We start from the raw sequence: 20,913 nt of genomic DNA, 5'->3' as shown, positions 1-20,913 counted from the left end.
GATACAGCTTCTATGTCGCCGAAAAGAAATAATCAATTCGCGAAAAATAGCAATAGAAGAGCGCCATATTTGAGCCCGCAATAAATTACCGCATTAATGCCGTGACGTCACAACGTGAAGCTTGCATTCCAAACTTGTTGAGTTTGTATATTTCGAGTGCTAGTCGATCTTTTAATAGTCTAAGTTAGAGTAAGTTTCTTAATCCAGATGGTCCATTGTTGTGTGCCAGAATGCACCAACCATTCTTCCAAAACTGAGTCTGTTAGCTACCACAAAATTCCTAACAAAATAGCTCTTCAGAAGGCATGGATAGCGCGGATAAAGAGAGAGAACCTGCCGCCTTTGAAGAACTGCTACGTTTGCAGCGATCACTTCGAGGATTCATGCTTTGAAGTGGATCTGATGGAGCAGTTAACCGGGATAAAAAGGAAGAGGAGATTAAAGAGCGATGCTGTTCCGTCAGTATTCAATTTTTGCAAGCCAGCTAAAAGAAGAGCTACATCAGAGAACCGGCTCAAACGCAAACAAAACGAAGAGGTGAGATAACATGTCATTTATACATAACATAGTTTACATTGTTTTTCGAAATAATCACTCATGAAAAAGACTTATTAATGCATACCGAAGCGAGTCATCAATCATTAGCTATTTATGCTTTCATAGATGAAATGTTGCTTAAAATCATAAGTATAGCTAGTAATATTTGATCGATACTTGAAATTTTCAAAATGGTTATTTGCACGTGTTTAGTTTACATTTGATATCTATTCGTAAACCATAACAATGTTGCCGTAATATTCCAAATTTGCTTGGATAAATGACCACGGAAGAATAATTTATAGCATTGTTGGTTAATATGTTTATTTTGTATTATTTAAGGTAAAGTAGGCCTCGAAGAATGGTTTATAGTATTGTTGAAAACATTGTTTATTTTTGTATTTTCAAAGAATGTGGAGCAGCTATGTGCCACAATAAATCCCTCGTGTGAAGATCCACCAAGTATGGAAACACCAGAGTTCTCTCCTGAACCACTTTGTAAGGAGATTGGTGTTCAGTGTTGCCTTGGTTGTAGATATGTTGTAACATCCACTGTATCAACTCAGACAGAGCCTGGATACTATAAAGATGCCGACACAACAACAGTTTACAATCCCTCCCCTTCACCAAACATCAGTAGAGATGAAATACTCAGTGTGAGCTTCCACGACCACAGCTACAGTACTAGCTATCACCCCTCACCAGTAAAGTCAATGCCAACAGTGTCTCCACAAAAGTCAGAAAAGTCTTTGTTTTCAGAGGAAGAGGGACTCCCACTAAGTGACGATGATCATGGTTTCATTGTTTCATCGCAAGAGACAGTTTCAACAGCGGACAGTGAATTAGAGCCAGAAAACAAAGACTGCAATAAAACTCTTGAAAACCATATCAAAGAACCTAAATATTTGGTATTTAACTCTTGTTTGCAGCAGTTATTCAAGTTTTGTAGAAGCTGTGGAGCACCTGTCGCTGATGTCAACTTTGTATGTCAAGGCAGCCTACTTATTGTGACAACTATATGTATGAAACATCATGCTTTGACATGGTACTCACAGCCAATGTTAAATCGCTTAGCTATTGGGAACTTGTTGATTTCCTCATCAATATTATTTACTGGTAATACTTTTACCAGACTTCAAAACTTTGCATCCTGTCTTGGCCTAAAATTTCTGAGTGAGAGGGTCTTTTACAGACATCAGGAACGTTACCTATTTCCTGTTGTTAATGATGCTTGGAAGAGAGAGGAGGCTGCTGTAATTGAAGAGCTGTCAAATAAGGACATAGTAAATCTCAATGGTGATGGCCGAAGTGACAGTCCTGGCCATAGTGCTAAATATGGCACATATACTATGATGGAGACAAGCACAGGGAAAATTGCCACCTTCAGCATTGTTCAAGTCTCTGAAGTAACCAGCTCCAATGCTATGGAGAAAGAGGGGTTTCTAAGGTGTTTGAACACTTTAGAAGACACGGTCAGTATAAAATGTATCACAACTGACAGACACACATCCATCACCAGCACTATGGCAAAAGATTTTAGCCACATCAAACACCAGTATGATATGTGGCATCTTTCCAAGTCAATTGTAAAAAAGCTGAACAAGAAAGCAAAATTGAAGAAAAACCAAGAGCTGGCACCCTGGATACAATCCATTTCAAACCATCTTTGGTGGTGTGCTGCTACATGTAATGGGGATGTACAACTTTTGAGAGAGTAGTGGAAATCTGTTGTTCACCATTGCGTGAACAAGCATTCCTGGAAGGATGCAGAGGTATTCAAAAAGTGTGCCCATCCTCCCCTAACCCGCAGACAAGTGCGCACCACACACTGGATCAAGCCGGGGTCACCAGCTCATGTGGCCCTAGAAGAGGTTGTCCTTCAACCAAAGTTACTTAATGACTTGGCAAGATTGACCGACTTTTGTCACACAGGAGGGCTTGAAGTTTATCATTCGATGATGCTGAAGTATTGCTCAAAAAGAGAGCACTTCTCTTACAAGGGAATGGTTGCTCGTACTCAACTTGCTGCCATTGACAACAATTTCAATACAGCTAGAATTCAAGCAATTGTTCAAAAAGGCCCAAGGAGTGGAGAAGCTCGTTATCGCAAGTGCTTCCCTAAGATGCACAAGCGCTGGGTTGTTAAGCCAGTCTTACAAAGAAAAAGCTATGCTTTCCTCCCTGAGCTACAACTGAAAGTACTTGAAATTTGTGAGGGTGGCATGGAGGCTGCAGGGGTTGACCCAATTGAAGAGGTTGAATTACCAAGAAACATTGCTAGTGTTCCTGCCCCAGACAAACAGGAATTGATTGAACGACACCGGTCAAGATTTTCTAGGTAATTAATTTAAATGGAATGTAGTAGAGACTAAAAACACTAAAATGTGTAGTGTTAAGTGATGCTAATTCTAACCATTTCCTATTTTTAATTAACACTATTTAGTAGAAAATAATGCAAAGCATCATTGGCACTCTTTTAGTGATTGTACTCTAGTGAATAGCTGTTTTGAAAGAACTGTCAAGTAAGCCTGTCGTCCCAATCCCCCTCATCTTTGAACAGTTGTGTTCATTACTGGTAATAATTACAATGCTTCTACAAATGGGAAGGTACATGACAGACCCAAGTAAAACTGCTATAAACAAAATATGTAATTAATGTGAAGGGGACCTGATTAAAGTGGTAGATAAGTTTGCAGTTTTTAGATGTTCAGATGGAAATTTTATTAAAATATCATTACCACTTAGGAAACGATTGACTTTTAAATGAAATCTTAAAAGAGGTCTTTTCTTTAACTATCTACGCTCCATTATATATGGGGTCTCTCCCAGTATGAATGTAGTATAGAAAAAATTCCAGCTGAATAGTGACTTTCGCTTTCACTCATGGGAATCAAGATGTTCATTCATTTGCTCTCAGTGAATTAATCAGCACATGATTACTGAGCTGCAAAGGGCCTATTTGCCTGGAAAAAAAATATATGAGCCATAAATGGCTGACAAGCCTGGATGCCAAGATTTCCTAGTGCCAATTTGTCTGACAATGAGACTAGTCAGTACCGAGATTCTAAGATGGGGTGGGATTCTATCACCAAGAGAATATTTTTTTCATTTAGCACAATTTTTGAATCCATTATAGCATGCTACTTCAAGGCAAATTCTTTATAAACAATACTGACTAGCCTTGTTTTCAGACAAATTGGTGCCCAGGAAATATTGGTTATCCATGTCTAGTATAACTGCAAAATTTGCTTGGTTAGCTCATGATTTTGTCCACTAGTGCTTTGTACACTAGGTTCTCTATTCAGCTGGATATTTTGTCTAGGTGTAGTTGTTTTTAAATAATAAAATATGCAAAACCTAGAAAACATTTATATAAACAACTTTCTATATGTACTTCATCTAAAAATAAATTCATGACTAATCTTATACATTTTGGTCTCAGCCTTTCCATGTTTTCCTTTTCAATTTATCAATTCAGAAATCCTGATAGAAAAAAATCCACTCTGTGTATATGAAATGAAGTAAGGAATAAATAAAATGTATATAATAACTCCATGTAACTTTAGGCCAAGCTAATCATCTGCATAGTGAAAACCTTCAAATTCAAAGTCCTCCTCTAGTCCAGGGGGAGGGAAGTGTGCTCTGATGCACATGACAGCACAAGAGGGCAGAACAACCCGAACTTCCTTTCCAAGGACTCCCCAGCACCATCTTGCTAGTTGCCTATATGCAATGTGTCTGTACTGCTTGTGCTCTGGGCCTTCATACGCATTACTGTACTGCTGTTTGTACTGAGCCCATGCGGTTCGAAGAACATACTTATTGGCACAAACAGGTAAGAATCCAGGATGTTGAGTAATGCATGGTGGTGGTTCATCAGCATCTCCATCTTCAACAACAGACTGGCATGTTGCAACCACTTTTTCGATTTCTTGGCAACAAATGCATTCAGATATTGAATCCATAATTTGGCAGCTACCACAGGTACACCTATTTAACAGAAATAAAACAATTCTTAGTATCTTTGAACATTATCAACGATTGTCCCAAGTGAGAATATACATACACAACTTGTGACACAACTATATCCCTGTATCTATATCCTGCAGTATATAACTTATTGACTATCAAGCGATGTTTTTAAACATGTTTTTAATTAAAATTGTGAAAGTTGGTATTGCTTTTGGTCGCAAACTGGATTCATGCATACCAATATCTAAAGAACATATTGCAAGAACACGAGTGGCAAGATACGATTTTATATAAAATGGATATGTAGTTCAGTTTTGTGATAAGACAGAAGTACGACTTACCAATCTGAATTTGTAAGTCGATTGTTCTCTTGTTCATCGTCTTCAATAATGTCACTGTCAGATCCTTCTCTGAACTCTTCATCTGAGGAGATTTCTATTTCTGGTTCAAACTGATATGGCCGTAAACCAAATTCGTCGTCCATTCCGAAAAATTCTTGAGCGAAATCGTCTCCCGAGCTGTCCGAGCCTTCGGAAGAAGAATTAGATTCTGACATGCCTTTAATTTGATGACCAAGTTGTATTTTTTCGCAAAATATTGAGTAAAACGTATAAGAAACTGAGGAAGAAGTCAGGCAAACAACTGGAAGCTTGAACTCTTGTGACGTTGTGACGTCATTACGCTATTTTTCTGAGCCCGCGATAAAAGCGCAAGATGGCGGCCACCAGAGCGATATATGCGATGTTTTCAAAAAATTGTTTTAGAAAAATGGATGCTCTATCCCCTTTAAAAACTGGATTTTTGGACTTCTCAAATGATGTAGTTCCTCTTAAAAATGGGTCATTTTGGAGGGTCAGTTGTCCTTTAAGGGATTTTTAAAATGTCCTTAGGAAAGCAATGCTATGATAAGTCTTTTAACCTCATTATTTAATAGAGTACTGACTACAGTAAATAGTGCTGATTAAACAATAGAAAACAATATGATTAGCATAATTTAGCAGTATTTAGTGGTATTTATTTTGTACACTTATGGTGTTTGTACTCTAGCATCCCATATCTTATATCATATATACGCGGCTGATTGGCTAGAGATGACGTGTACAAGTGGGTATTTCACTTTGGAAGGCGAATGAAAAATCAGGGATCCCAGGTTCAGAAATTCAGGAAACCCGCGCTGTCTTTTTTTTTTTTTTTTTTTTTATCTTGTAAATCAAAACACTCACGCGTCAATAAGTCTATGTTCAAGCCGACTTTCATCGTCTGACGTAGGAAAGCTCACACAACTCGAAAACTTATATCGTAATCATTGCTTTGAAATTCGTGCGATATCGGTATTCGCGTGAAATCCAATGTGCAAGTTCCCTTGTCAGCCAATGAACTATTTAATAGCTCTAGAGTAACTCAGAATAAAGAGAGTAACTCATATTCCAGGTTTTGCCGCGAAAAGCCAATGAAGTGTCTACTCCTACTGCGCATGCGTAATAAGCTGCCTTGAAGCAAACACAGCTGATGGACTTTCCATCGGCTGTCGACACGTATTCTCGATAACTGTAAAAGATACGGCTTCTAACCTTCAGATCCTGTAATCGGGATGTTTAAGGTCAAAATTATAAAGGTTGGTCACCTCGCTGTGTTGTGTCAATCTGCTTAAATCAAGGACTTTTAATCTCGATGAAGAAGCCTTCGAAAAATTTCGTCTTTAAAGCCACGTGTGCAGTTTTATTACTTTTATTCTTTGGTCAAATTTCTTTATTTTTTATCTGCCGTTGTGGTGAAAGCCAGGAGCTTTGGGCCCGCGAAAAACGAAGCTTATCATGCGAAGAAAAGATTAAGAAATACTTAGAAAAAATTGCAGAAAAAAACGAAGAAATCAAGAAGTTAAAAAGCCAAGCTGATGTACAAAACAGTATCATTCGAAAACTTGGTAAACAAAGTCAAGATCTTACGTTACTTTTAAAGGCTTACAAGCGCTCAGAGCTGAAGTTTACCCAACAGCTACCAGAAAGCAGGAATAGCGACTTGGTGAAGGAGTTTAACGAAGGAGAAATCCTGACTTCTGAATTTGAGGTGACTCATTTTGATAGTTACACTTGGAATGCTGTTTATAGCTTGAGTACTGGTCTTGGTCATAGCCCTGGAGTACGACCTATGCCTCGACAACCAATAGGAAAAGAATATCACAGTATCTTAAACTTTGCTGTGGGTAAAATTAATGAAGACTCGGAAGATAAGAATATGCTGACTTCGGATTTCGATCTAGTTGATGGTATCTCCAGAACTGATAGAATCAAGGGCGGAGAGTATGACTTGTACTTTAGAACAAATCACTTAAATGTGTATCACAGGATTAAAGCGTTCAGACCATTCACTTCTCTTCAACTTGTTGGCAATGTAGAAACAGTAGATACGAATCATGACATTATCAACTTAATTCTACCTCTCTCGGGCCGAATAGAGAAGTTCAAACTATTTATGGAAAATTTCGTTGCAGTCGGTATTCACTGGGACAGAAGGTTATTCTTAACTGTTGTATTCTTTGGTGAAGAAGGAAAACATGAAATAGGGAATATACTTTCTAATGTTTCAAGAACAGCAAACTTCACAAGTTATCAGATTATATATTCTGATAAGCCTTTCTCAAGAGGGCTTGGATTACAGAAGGGGGCACTTGCCTGGGACAAGGGGAACGTCTTGATGTTTTTCTGCGATGTGGATGTGTTCTTTACACCTGAATTTCTGGAAAGATGTCGCTTTTATACAGCACCAGGTCATCAAGTGTATTATCCAGTTGTATTCAGCTTATTTAATCCCATGGTCGTCTACGGCGGCAATCCTCCTCCCCTTAGAGAGCAGTACAAGATTAACCGTGAGACAGGATATTGGAGAGATTTTGGGTTTGGAATGGTGTGCCATTACAGGAGTGATTTTTTACAAACAGGAGGTTTTGACTTGACCATTAAGGGATGGGGCAAAGAAGATGTTAAATTATACCGTAAATATTTAAACAGTAAAATTAAGGTAGTGCGAGCTGTAGACAGAGGGATATTTCATATGTATCATCATAAATATTGCAGCCGCAATTTGACTAGTTCGCAGTATGTAGCCTGTCTTAACAGCAAGGTAAAATCTGAGGCTTCTCATATTCAAATGGGGTTGCTGGCTTTTGGAGGAAGGATTTTTGAAAGCAGTGATCCAGATTGGTTTGAACAGCTGCAGGCATCGGCTCCGAAAAACAAAAGACCAGATCCCCCAACTTCAACAGCTTCAATTACTAATAACTCTGAATCCAAGGTTGATGTCAATCAAGACAAACAAAAATACATACAAATCAAAAGTGAAACTAAAACAACTGCCTGATAATTTGTTTTAAAATCTAAAATATATTTAAAATCCTTTTTTAAAATCCCTTTTTCAGAAATCAAAATATACCAAAATATACTTTGGTCTGTGAGTCGTGAATTTAAAAATATGAAAAAATTAGATGATTGTTTTGTCTATTTAACTAGTAGTTTGCATCGAGTTAATATCTAAATGATATACCTTTTAGCGATGACCTGTACTGGCACATGTTTGAGTTGTATAGAAATTCATGTGTCTTCACGTGTGCAACCATTAAACAAAGAAATGATACTCTAGGGAAAGGCAGTACAGGTGGTCTGAAATGGAAATGTTATTCTGCCCAAGGTAACAGGGTTTATTCGCATCACAAATTTAGTGTTGAAGCTCAACAATTAAGAATTCCCAATCACTTGTATAGTAAAATTTAAAATTGTGAGATGAATTTATCATAAAATAATTATTTTATTATAAAAGTCATACAAATATTTAAAATTATTTTAGTATATTCATTACTATAACATTATGCAAAATCATTTAAAATTTATTCTTAATTCCAATTCGGATTAAGCATTTTCCCATTTCAGACCCTGTGTCATTCTCTTGAGAATAAGATTCTTAGTTTGAGTCTTATCCACATTCATTTGTCTTCTCATGCTCAATCGTTAAACAAAGAAATGATACTCTAGGGAATGACACATTGTCTGAAAAAGAAAAAAAATTATACAAGATCTAATTGATTAATATATTCATCATTTCCATTATCATTTATTGTATATTCTCTTTTTCAAATGGTACTCAGTTTCCCATCATGCTTTGAGCTAGAGATTCATGCTCATGCACATTGGCTATTAGACCATCTTGATTTTATCAAACTTCACATAATAAAAGGACAAGTACGAACCTCTTAATTAAGCTAGAAGTTTTTGTGTGTGTGAGTTTGCCAAACTACAACCCTTATTTTTGGTTTGATTCACCAGTTCAAACCTCCCTAGAGAAAATCCTGGCTAATTGCCCCTGTACCATGCCACTTTTAGTGCTACTGCTACCCCCTTACAGCTACTACCGCTACTATTACACTATCACTACATAAACCACAGGTAGCCCACTGACTATTTGTTCTTTATGGTGATTTAGTAAAAATACACAGGTGATTATAGAAAATCTCGCGCGCTGATTGGTCAAGAAACTCATACTGTCACACGATAATCACCTCGATTGTTAAATACGTTATTACGCATATATTGCCTAATATGTGTATTGCCTAAAAACAGAGCTGGGGCAACCTGTGCATAAACCAATCAAATTGGATCAACCATATTGGGACCATTATTTTGTAATTTTTACTAAACTTAATATCAAAAATATTTTCTAAAAGTATTTCAGGCCGAGACAGAGACTATCGAAAACTAGTCCGTGTGATACTATAAAATATAGTTTTTGTTTTTCTGTCATTAAAGTGGTTTTTGGACATCACATGAACTCTGACAGCAGTTGCAAGCTACCTGCTAAAATTTGCATTTTTTGCCTACATCACTAAAATTAATAATCAATCACAGTATCTTTTACAATCTTGACTGGCAGAAGTAAGAAATCAAATTCCAATTATGCATAACTCACAACCATCTAGTTTGTGTAATTTTAACCTTGAAAATTCGATGTAACTAGAGAGTTTATAAAACTGAAAAAGATTACTGACGTTTCGGACGCTCGTCCTTTGTCAGAGTAAAAGAGAAAGAGTTGGTAGAAAGGAGTGTATACATACAATAGAATAAGACAAAAGAAACCAATGAAACCAATGTCTTGTTCTCAATATATAAACACTCCTTTCTACCACCTCTTTCTCTTTTACTCCAACGAAGGACGAGCGTCCGAAACGTCAGTAATCTTTTTCATCTTTTCATGGTGTATGATTTACCCTTGTATCATTACTGTTTCATTAGAAACACCGACACAGCTCACACTAGTTTTTAGCTAGTTATCTCTTCAGTCTATAAAATTAGTTTCTGTGGTGAAGTCAAATCTTGGTCATTTCCTATAATTGATGATTAATTAATTTGAGAATTTTGTATACACCTACTTGCAAGAAGGTTGTCATACAATATTAGAACATTAGTAATTTAGTGAGAAAGGAATACATTAAAAGACAAAAGAAAAAGTTCAGCTTCAGTGATATTCTTTTGTTTTTTAATATAATTCCTATCCCACTAAATCACTAATGTTCTATTTTCGTATGACAATGTTCTTGCAAGTAGGTGTAATTTATGACATTATTAAATCATCGTTCTAATCATTTTTAATAATTCTATTGTATTAGGCCACCTTATTAATTGGCAGCACATTGATTGGTTCAAAGCTGTGCTCTATTTAAAAAAAACAGAGCATTGGTCACATTATCTGCAAGTGCAAGTATATGCCGGCCTTGCGATAAAGTGAGAAAAAAACTACATTTCTTAATTTTATACAATAAAACAAATAGAAAAGCTTTTTTCAGGCTCCTCTGAATAGTAATGTGTGAAGCATTTGTGTATCTTCACACATCTAATTTTTCATTCCGTTGATCTGTATTACTTTGTGAAACAAGGAAAAAGCTCTTCCATTTCTTAAATACACCTAATATGCCTATTCGTATTTTAAACTTGTTTAAAATATAATAAAGATTATAAACTATTCCTTATGGCAGTTGATATAAAACTTTGCTAGGAATCAAATCCCCCCAACCTTAGTTTCTTGATGTCATACAATGAAATGTACCCAAATGACCTGCACTTGTTACTCCTGTAACATGATGTTCAAGGTGGAGTGAGAGGAGATACCACATGCAATAATGATGTCTGTATTGCATTGATTATTCCAGGAAAAGAAGAAAGAGCCATAAGAACATCAGCAGCACCCTCCCTGGATTGACACAAGTAAAAATGTTATAAATATCTATCCATCCCACCTATCGTATCAACTCATCCCATCCATCCATCCATCCCACCCATCCATCCCACCTATCACATCAAGTCCTCCCATCCATACATCACACCTATAACATCAACTCATCCCATCCATCCATCACACCTATCACATCAACTCATCCCATCTATCCATCTCACCTATCACATCAACTCATCCCATCCATCCATCTCACCTATCACATCAACTCATCCCATCCATACATCACACCTATCACATCAACTCATCCCATCCATCCATCTCACCTATCACATCAACTCATCCCATCCATACATCACACCTATCACATCAACTCATCCCATCCATACATCACACCTATAACATCAACTCATCCCATCCATCCATCTCACCTATCACATCAACTCATCCCATCCATACATCACACCTATAACATCAACTCATCCCATCCATCCATCTCACCTATCACATCAACTCATCCCTTCCATACATCACACCTATCACATCAACTCATCCCATCCATCCATCTCACCTATCACATCAACTCATCCCATCCATCCATCCCACCTATCACATCAATTCATCCCATCTATTCATCTCACCTTCACATCAACTCATCCCATCTATCCATCACACCTATCACATCAACTCATCTTATCCATCCATCTCACCTATCACATCAACTCATCCCATCCATCCATCTCACCTATCACATCAACTCATCCCATCTATCCATCTCACCTATCACATCAACTCATCCCATCCATCCATCACACCTATCACATCAACTCATCCCATCCATACATCACACCTATCACATCAACTCATCCCATCCATCCATCACACCTATCACATCAACTCATCTTATCCATCCATCTCACCTATCACATCAACTCATCCCATCCATACATCACACCTATAACATCAACTCATCCCATCCATCCATCTCACCTATCACATCAACTCATCCCATCCATCCATCTCACCTATCACATCAACTTATCCCATCCATCCATCTCACCTATCATATCAACTCATCCCATCTATTCATCTCACCTATCACATCAACTTATCCCATCCATCCATCTCACCTATCATATCAACTCATCCCATCTATCCATCCCACCATTTTTTCCTCCCTCCTCTCAAATCAACCCTAACCAATTCAAACTGGTAAGAGCTGTGCTGCGGGGTCATACATGGACTGTGTAGCAGCTGCCAGAGGCACCATCACATGCTTTCAGTTCAACCCTGTTGAGCTGTGCCACCAATACTGTGCTTGCGGTCGAAAATAAAGATATTGGTATTTTTTTACCAGCTTACTTCAACTTACCTCATCAATGTGGCTACAGTTTGGTCTTTTTGTTGTGATAGTAGGTTCATTACAGTTCTCAGTCCATGACATCGTATAGTCTCATCTGTAGACTAGATAGACATCATCATGTACATTTATAGGCTTCAAATCATTTTTGTTCACAAGTTTCCTTATTATTGTGACAGAGCAAGTTTAGAGCTGACCAAATCTCTAGTTTTCTTTACAAAATTATGAAAAATCTTTTTTAAATCAAGGTGAGCTGGGCACCTTGAACCCCTCCCCAGGCACCCACCCAAGGCATGATACTCAGGTTACTCCACAGAGGAATTTTTTTAAAGACCTACCCCTACCCCTAGAAATCCCAATGTTCTTCCATACAAACTCTGTAATTTTGTTCTTTCTCTGACCCTCCACCCCTTGGAAATTCCTAATTCCTCTGTGTTTGGGGGGAGGGGGTATGGATAATTTTAGGAACTATACATTGGCTGTTAAAGTGGGTGGTATTAACAGATTATAAAAAGTACAAAAGTAAATGGCAAAACATAAATATTAACTCATTTACTGTCCTAAAGATGGACCAGGTAGGGAAAAACTGTGCCCTCGGCATAGAAAATGGGCCCATGCCTAATTCCATGTATTCAAGAGTCACCTCGGGCAAAGTTTTGACCTATCCAGACCTCTTGGCCAGGGAATAACATTCTATTTTTTAGCACTGAAAGATTACCTTCAGATGTATCTGAATTACTTGTGATAGAGAACAAATCTGAAAAATAAGTTTTTGCATTCAATAATTAGACTAATGACTATATTATTAAAGATGGATAGCACTTCTTTTGTTTACAGTTATATCACAAGAAAATGTTTTTCATACCAATATTGCTGAATTTTGATGAAACGTAGAAAAGTTGGCCAAGGCTCTAGAAACATGAGTCTAAAATCAAAGAAAAATACATAATTAATGGCCACATAAGAATCAAAACCAGCCTAAGGTGAGGACGTACACGTACTGTAAATGAGGATTGGTAATAATTAACTTGATGATGGTGGTTATGGTGGTGGTGGTGATGATGATGATGATGATGATGATGGTGGTGGTGGTGGTGATGAGAATTTAATATGATGGTGGATGATGATGATAATAATGATGATCATGATGATGACAATGTTAGTGATAATGATTGTGACGTTGTTGTAACCCTGTCACAACATTACAATGATGATAAGTGATAGCGATAATGATGAGAATGATGTCTAGTGATGATAATGATGATGAAATAATGATGGTGTTGAGAAAGATGTCCAGTGATGATGATGATGGTGATGAAAATGTTGTACAGAGATGATGATGAAATGATGATGGTGATGAGAATGATGTCCAGTGATGATAATGATGATGATGAAATGATGGGAATGATGATGGTGATGAGAATGATGTCAGTAATGATAACAATATAATGATAATACATTATCTTCTGCTTTTGAAGCCATCATAGTCTATGATAAAATAAGTATTCCAAGAAGCATTTAATATTCTCATAGGTTTAACCTGTATATCATTGTGTTCTGCATGTGATGACATCACGCTACACATGGCCTCTAGACAATCTCTTAAAGACATCTATGGAAGGAGATATAAAATGAGTATAATTGAAAGGAATGAACAAACAGATGGATAAATGGTAGAACCTACATAGCACTCAGTTGATGTAATGTATTTATGAAATTTATTGTATTCTATTTTCGTAATGACTATTGTATTAGGTGTGATTCATTGTAAGTTTTTTTCATGAATACATTACATTAACTGCTTGCTACGTAGGATCTCTTGGCCATGGATGAATGGCTAGTGGGTAGATAGGTGAGCTGGTGGATGAACCGACAGAAGTCATGGATAGCTGGTAAACTGTAGAAGATGAATACTTCTAACATCCAACATACATCAGCTGGTATTAGAGATAGTTGACTGTTGCATAATCTGAGTGCTCTATATGTGGTAATACCTGATCTTGTTCTCCTAATGCTAGATTTGCTATCAGTGATGAAGCATTCACTAGCACCTACCAAAAAAAAAAAAAAATTGATAATAGGTTAATAAGCTGAGAAGGAAGCATACAATGATTTGTCACTTGTCACCACTGAAATGGAAACTCTGAAAAAAATACAAGTCCTGATAGGAATTGAACCCATGACCTTCTGGATGCTGGTCAGATGCTCTACCACTGAGCTAGTACAGGAAAGACTCTTGATGAGTGGTCATTTACTGGGCTCATTATGACAAACGGCCTACAACTGCTAGATACATTCATTCAGATTCAATTAATTCAGAATCTTTCTAGATAAATAATGATGAGAATAGGTTAATAAGCTAGGAAGAAAGTATAGAATAATTTGTGGTCATTTGTCACTAGCTGAAAGAAAAACTGAAAATATCAGAGTCCCTGATAAATTGTAGGACTCATGACCTTCCGGAAGCCGGATGAATACTCTACCACTGAGCTATAGTAAAGACTCATGACGAGCAGTCATTTACTACATTCATTAAAAAGAGAAGAATATTGTAAATTTTCATTATGATTATAATTTTGTTTAATAATTCGTTACATACAATTATAATTTGCAAATGTATACCTGGAGATTTTTTGGTCCTCTTCTAAGTGATTCCACTAAACATCTACCAGCTGAAAAATCCTCCTTCAAAAATAAAAAAAATCTAATGATTTAAACGTCTTCATAAATGATCGAATAAGGTGCTGTTCATCTCAATTAAATCACATTTCATTAGGAGTAGTGGAACAAACAGCACATAGTCAAAAACTGAGGAAGTTAACCCTCATGCACCACTTGTTTCCACTACTTGGATAGAAGTGCATGCCGCACATGGCACCCATATTTCTAAATAGTGTACCTGGACAATCCTGTGCCGTTGCCAATCAGTACCCATGGACATCTGAGAAAGAATCCTAAGTGAAATCTCCTGAATCTGAGGAGTTAAGATGATCATCTCATTACTACTAATATTAAACAATTTTAACTTTGATTAGACATGATGATATAATTTTATTGCCGGTTGACTTAATGAGGATTCAGTTCTTCCCTGTCGACCCCTTTTTGTCTATTGTCATCTTGCATTTGCCAAAAACGTTGTTGTAATATATTATTTTAATATACTCAACAAAATTACACAATTCTGATTGGACAAGAGGAGTACAATTAAATCCTGAAATCGTACTCCGTGGAGTCCCAAATAAGTTGCTCAATTTCGTTGACTGTATTATAAACAAAAAATCGCACAATCTTTTCGTACAATTCTGAATTTATATATACCAGATACTTGTTATGTTTTGAAAGTCCTCAAATTGCACAAAGGCTCGTCGAATTTCAAAAACTTTCAAAACATCAGTGGTATTCATAAATTCCAAATTGTACTCGAGATCTTGCAATTTCCTATACTAAGAAATAAATGCAAAAAATTATCCATGTCTGGAAAATAATTTTCCATTTTTTCTAGACATGATTTGTATCTTGCTCAGGTTTTGCCAGTACTGTTTTTTTTAAACATTTTTCTTAGACAACTCACTTTTTCATCATTTGCTTTTGTTAAAGCTAAGATCCTTGGAAGAGCATTTCTATCACTCTAAAAAATAAAAAAATTAAGAGAAAAAATTTGAAATGGAAATAACATGAATTTGAGATGAGGTCATGTGCTGTGGTAATCAGTGATGTCACATGATGTCATAATGTAATGTCGAGTGGTGTGGTGTGCTTCAGTATGTGCAATGCAATCAAATAATGTACAGTCCTGTGATGTGCCATCAAAGAGATTTAACAACTGCATTCCCTCTGACATGTATTGTAAATATATAGTTTAGGTATTACTTTATAGTTAGGGATCTATATACATGAAGTTTGTTCTCATGCTCTCAAAAGAAGTCATGTTTACTGTAGCATTGCTGCCTTTATTTTTCTATATGTTTTTTCTATTGATTTGGAGTAAGATGGATCAAGAGTTTAATATATATAAATTCCACAGTTTGTACAAATATATAGTCTGCTTGTCAGTGACTGGCTACGGATGTGAGTGAAACTGATAATACCTCTATGAGTGGTGCCAGATTGCCATGGTGTTCTACGATGTGGCTCAGTGTCATCATTGCTAGTAATGCAATAGCTTCTTTCATGGCACACAGCGATAATACAGGATTCAATGCTCCATCTGCAAGGGCTAAAAAAGGGTCCAAAAAAGGTAAAAAAATGTAAAAAATACAACTGTTTAAATTACACATATCTTTAAAAAATTGATAGGATATATATTAAAGAAAGGGCAGTGACAGATGTAGAGATGCAATGGGTAAGTGGGTGTTTGGATAGATGAGATTGAATAAAGGATGGAAGAATAGAATAAATATCCCAACCATCCATTCTTTCATCAATTATTGATGAAAGAATGGATGGTTGGGATGATCATACATGTAGGGGTGTATAGATGGATGGATGTAATAAATGGCAAGGATTGATAGAATTAATGGAGTGATCAAGGGATATATGGATGGATGGAGAGGATGGGATAGATGGATGGAGGATGGGATGAAATGAATGGATGGATGGATGGCAAATAGACATAGATAAATAGGTGGGATTGGATGGATGGATAGAATTAATAAATGGATATATATGATAGCTGGTCTACAGGTTGGAAAGGTGATTGGATGGATAGGGAAATTGGATAGATGGATTGATGAAATTAATGGATAGATGGAATATTGAAGCATGGATGGATAGGTGGACACTGTTAGATCAATGAATTATTAATATCAGTTTTATAACATTAATTTACCTCCAAAGTTTCACTCACCCTGAGCCTTGAGTTCTTCTGACTTACAGAATATCATTAGTGCGCTTATCCCATCCAAAAGAGTTTGCTCTTGGGTCTCATTAGTTGTGGATAATATACTGCAATAAGATTAAGTTACCCTTCTTCACTATAACACTTCAATAAAGTAATCTATGTAAATTTTATCAGCTGAAAACTGTGCAACAATTTGTCACATGTTTTGCGACATCCAGCCGTTCTGAAATAGTGACAAATAAATAACGTCACTGCAAAACTGAGGTGTCATGAAGCCTGTGAAAATTGAGCAAAGGTTTAATTATGTACCTATAAGCCACAGTCGAGTGGGTGCATAACATTTTGACCAAATGTTGACATCATATTATGGTAAATAAGAGGACATGTACCATGCTAAACCATTGGAAATTTGTTTTTTTACTAAAAAATATATGGAAAAAGTCTGAAAGAAAAAGGTTACAAGAGTGCGCTAGCTCTGGGTGCAACTGATTTGTAATTTGTTCAGACGTAATTTGTTGGTACAGTATGTCTTCCTATTTACCATGGCTCTTGACCAATCAGAAAGGAAGAATATTTAATAATAAATTTCTTGCATGCTGTCATTCATTCCTTGTAATGTATATGTTATATTACCTGCATATTGCTTTGATGGCTCCACATTTGGCTAGCATTGGATGTAACGGAGAATGAGTTGATAAAATTCTTAGTCCCTCTGATACAGCTGCCTATAAAAACCAAGATTTTTTGTGAGTTCATCATAAGTGACTAATTCGATGATTAGGTGGCCATCTTGAATTACTAGACATTGTGGGTCATCCAGGAGTTAAATAGTCAAAGCTTTGTTACAATAATGGTGTCATTTGACATGTAGGACCATTCATAAGTTACAAGACAATTTGACAATAGAGATGAGTTAAACGAAATGAACAGTTCCACATCTGAGGCCCGGGGGGGGGGGGGGGGGGGGGTACTCCCCTATGTTTGCTATACGGGTATGTGCCGCCCTATAGGGTATGGTTTTTCAGCTTTTGGGTCTGGGGTAGGGTATCATTTTTTTGACATTTAGCCTGGGATAGGGTATCATTTTAGTCTGGGATAGGGTTAACGATTTGGTCATTTTTGTCTGGCGAATAGGCTACGCTTTCTGCCGGCACAAAAACAATAAAAACGTTAGTAAATATTGATTGCAATCTATTGAAAAACTGTCTTTTCCGTCTTTTAGTCTGGGATAGGGTGTACAATTCTTAGTTTTAGTCTGGGGTAGGGTACGTAAAATCAAAATTTTAGGTCTGGGATAGGGTCAGGGTTTTGAAGTCCTGGCGGCACACCCCTACCCAAATTGGGGTGGTAGTACCACCACCACCCCCCCCCCCCCCCCCGATCTGAGGGAATATCTTAAATATTGTGGGGTCGATATTTCTTGGGCGAACAATAAGATGTTATTGCCACCATGTTGCCGAAGTAGTCCATTACACATGTGCATGCAAACCTCAGGGTATCATTCATGTAGTTGCATTGTCCCCCACCCCTCCCCCCTCAAAGTGTAACATTGCAAAATTACAAAAATCACTTAGTACCTTTACTTCATCACTGTTGCTCTGACTCAAGTAGATGAGTGTTTGTACACCTCCTAACTCAATACACTAAAATCATAACATAATTTTAACAATATTTTAACAGAGCCTGAAAGTGTGATGTCAATATTATATGGGAAAATGATTTCAGGTCCAAAATCAAAACCAGATCTATAGAGATTTTTCTTACTTTTTCTTCATTGCAATTTGTTGTCTAAAGTTCTAATTGTTTCAGTAAGTGGAGGTTAAATCATTGAGGATGTTTTCCACTTTATTTTTGCAGTTTTCGTGAGCAGTTGGACCATGAAATATATATACTTGTATCACAACTTAAAAGCTCTATAGGGTCATTACTATCAGTAACAACAACAACAACAATTTAATTTATTTGGTACTGTATACTGTATTTCAAATAAAGGTATCAAATTCAATGAAGTACAGGGGCAGCACCCCCCTTTCCCCCCCCCCCCCCCCCCCTCCAACCCACACTTAATTTACGCTTTGTGACAACAAAATGGTAGCTTTTAAGGATTCATACAAAATCATTATGGTAATTTTCTTCTTTTTTTTTTTCCTTTTCTGTAAAAATAAAATGTAAAACATAATCCCAGCTTTTTTTGGTACAGTGTTTCGGGAGCTCAAACCAAGTTTTAAAAAAAAACTTTATGAAGTGGACAAGAACTGAGAAGAGATTGAGGTATGGTACTAATTTTTGCATCCTACCTTTTTGAGATTTTGGGGATCTTTACACATATCTTTGAGAGATTCTGCAGCTTCGAGCTTAAATGGCTTTGAAAAATTAACCAAAATATCATATCAATAAAATAAGAACTGTTCCTCACCAGCCTTGAAAATACAGTAGGGCAGTCGGCAAAGATGAAAACAATTTTTTAGACTACCATTTTATAGACTATACATGTAAGTGAAAATATACTTGAAAATTCATTAAGTGCACACATCTATTTCACATAAGGTTGATTCATGAAGGTGTTGTTGCAGCACCAAGCCCAAACTGCATTATGGATGATGTCAATACCAACAGCCAAAGGTCACAATATTGATCTGAGATTTCCCAAAACTTTGTCTGTCATTTTTCCAATATATTTTCTTCTATGCAGACAATATTTACCCATGAATATATTTCAAGCTTAGTAAGCAGCGCTGAAGATGTATAAAACCTTCACCAACCTTTTTTGAAATAGCTGTAAACATACATGAAAATTAGCATCCCTTTACTCCAACATATGTACTACCTCTACCCCTGGCCCACCTCTCAAGGAATGATTTCTCTCCCTACTTTTCTTACCAACTGTAGAGAACGTGACTTGGTGACGAGAGAAGTGACTGGCAGACAGAAGTCACACACTCTTTCAGGATCTTCAAATCCCATTTGTGGTAATGGAACCTGCAGATTCAAATTTGAAATATATTTTTATAATATATTATATATATATATATATTTAAGGAATATAAATCATGCGCACCTCTCTGTACTGTGATATAAACATGTTAAGGGCTGTAAAGCATGCAAGAGAAGCAGGTTTTCTCTATAACCTATATAGCATTTGAATGCTAGTCAACTACATAGCATTCAGCCATGAAGCACACACGTGAACTACAGTAATACTACAAGCTACTGGTACTATTGCTGGTTTGCAATCGTTCCCAAGAAAATGAAATAACAAAAGGCACAGTGCCCATGTTGGTTGCTATAACAAAATAGACCAATGACTAATATTTTGTTAAATTCATCCAACATGGCGGCTGTGAAAACCATCAAGTGGCCATCAAGTAAGCTTATATATGCATGTCTGCTTTGCAAAGCATTGAAAAATACTCTATGCTTTTTCTTTGTAAAGATACAATAAATTACCTTCTCATTACAGCATTTATAACAGAGCACTCTCCCACACTGCCTGCAGTGATGTTTTCTTCTTAACTGATTAAACTTTTGACTACAGTGCGGACAAACGTGAGCTTCTTCATCAGCCATCCATCTAAAAACACAACCACAACACGTAAAACACTAAAAACAACCCAAATAAACAACACAATGGGCTGGAATTAAACATATGCGTACTTAAATACCTGGGTTTTACGAGTAGGAATGGCGTGGATGAGAAAACATTAGCAGGACCTTCTGTTTTAGCTGGGAAAACATCGTTGTCTTCAAGACGAATGCAGTTAGCCCGCGCCATCTTGGATCTTGGATTGGGACATCACGTACCAAAGGGAGCCCACTGAATCGAAATCGAATCGAAAAGTTATTCATATCAGTTTATTTTTTTAATAGCATGTCGACAAGCAAAATAAAAATAAAAATAAAAATAAGAAATCAAAATAAAAGATCAAAATGAAAAAAATAAAAAATAAATAAAAAAAATTGTATGAGAGAAAAGAGCTTTGGGCTCCCT

The 20,913-nt window shown here is 36.6% G+C and overlaps 4 protein-coding genes across 4 annotated transcripts; 2 read left to right on the top strand and 2 right to left on the bottom strand.

Annotated features, from left to right (window-relative positions):
- The first annotated feature begins 195 nt into the window (after positions 1-195).
- LOC148907175 (uncharacterized) lies at positions 196-3,928 on the top strand. The gene is made up of 2 exons (XM_089036936.1): positions 196-537; positions 948-3,928. The coding sequence occupies exons 1-2, from the start codon at positions 208-210 to the stop codon at positions 2,253-2,255; spliced, it is 1,638 nt and encodes a 545-aa protein (XP_088893062.1). The 5' UTR covers positions 196-207; the 3' UTR covers positions 2,256-3,928.
- LOC148907174 (uncharacterized) lies at positions 2,864-5,353 on the bottom strand. Its single transcript, XM_089036937.1, has 2 exons — positions 4,851-5,353; positions 2,864-4,527 (listed from the first exon to the last, which is right to left on the bottom strand). Exons 1-2 carry the CDS (start codon positions 5,063-5,065, stop codon positions 4,110-4,112), a joined length of 633 nt encoding a protein of 210 aa, XP_088893063.1. The 5' UTR covers positions 5,066-5,353; the 3' UTR covers positions 2,864-4,109.
- A 674-nt stretch (positions 5,354-6,027) lies between these two features.
- LOC148907173 (chondroitin sulfate N-acetylgalactosaminyltransferase 1-like) lies at positions 6,028-8,338 on the top strand. Its single transcript, XM_089037006.1, has one exon. The coding sequence runs from the start codon at positions 6,181-6,183 to the stop codon at positions 7,864-7,866; it is 1,686 nt and encodes a 561-aa protein (XP_088893132.1). The 5' UTR covers positions 6,028-6,180; the 3' UTR covers positions 7,867-8,338.
- LOC116298209 (uncharacterized) lies at positions 8,291-20,703 on the bottom strand. The gene is made up of 17 exons (XM_089037007.1): positions 20,588-20,703; positions 20,373-20,496; positions 19,806-19,904; positions 19,223-19,288; positions 18,503-18,568; positions 17,559-17,650; positions 16,932-17,029; positions 16,174-16,301; positions 15,657-15,713; positions 14,985-15,059; positions 14,708-14,770; positions 14,080-14,136; positions 13,626-13,697; positions 12,951-13,010; positions 12,804-12,842; positions 12,098-12,189; positions 8,291-10,743 (listed from the first exon to the last, which is right to left on the bottom strand). The coding sequence occupies exons 1-17, from the start codon at positions 20,695-20,697 to the stop codon at positions 10,638-10,640; spliced, it is 1,404 nt and encodes a 467-aa protein (XP_088893133.1). The 5' UTR covers positions 20,698-20,703; the 3' UTR covers positions 8,291-10,637.
- Positions 20,704-20,913: the final 210 nt, after the last annotated feature.

The sequence above is a fragment of the Actinia tenebrosa genome, unplaced genomic scaffold, assembly GCF_029948245.1.
Source record: "Actinia tenebrosa isolate PJP-AT-01 unplaced genomic scaffold, QUT_ActTen_1.0 PGA_scaffold4__44_contigs__length_22323623, whole genome shotgun sequence".
In the NCBI taxonomy this organism is placed as follows: Eukaryota; Metazoa; Cnidaria; class Anthozoa; order Actiniaria; family Actiniidae; genus Actinia; species Actinia tenebrosa.
The sequence above is the reverse complement of the archived record's forward strand: the minus strand, read 5'-3'. Positions and strand labels throughout refer to the sequence as shown.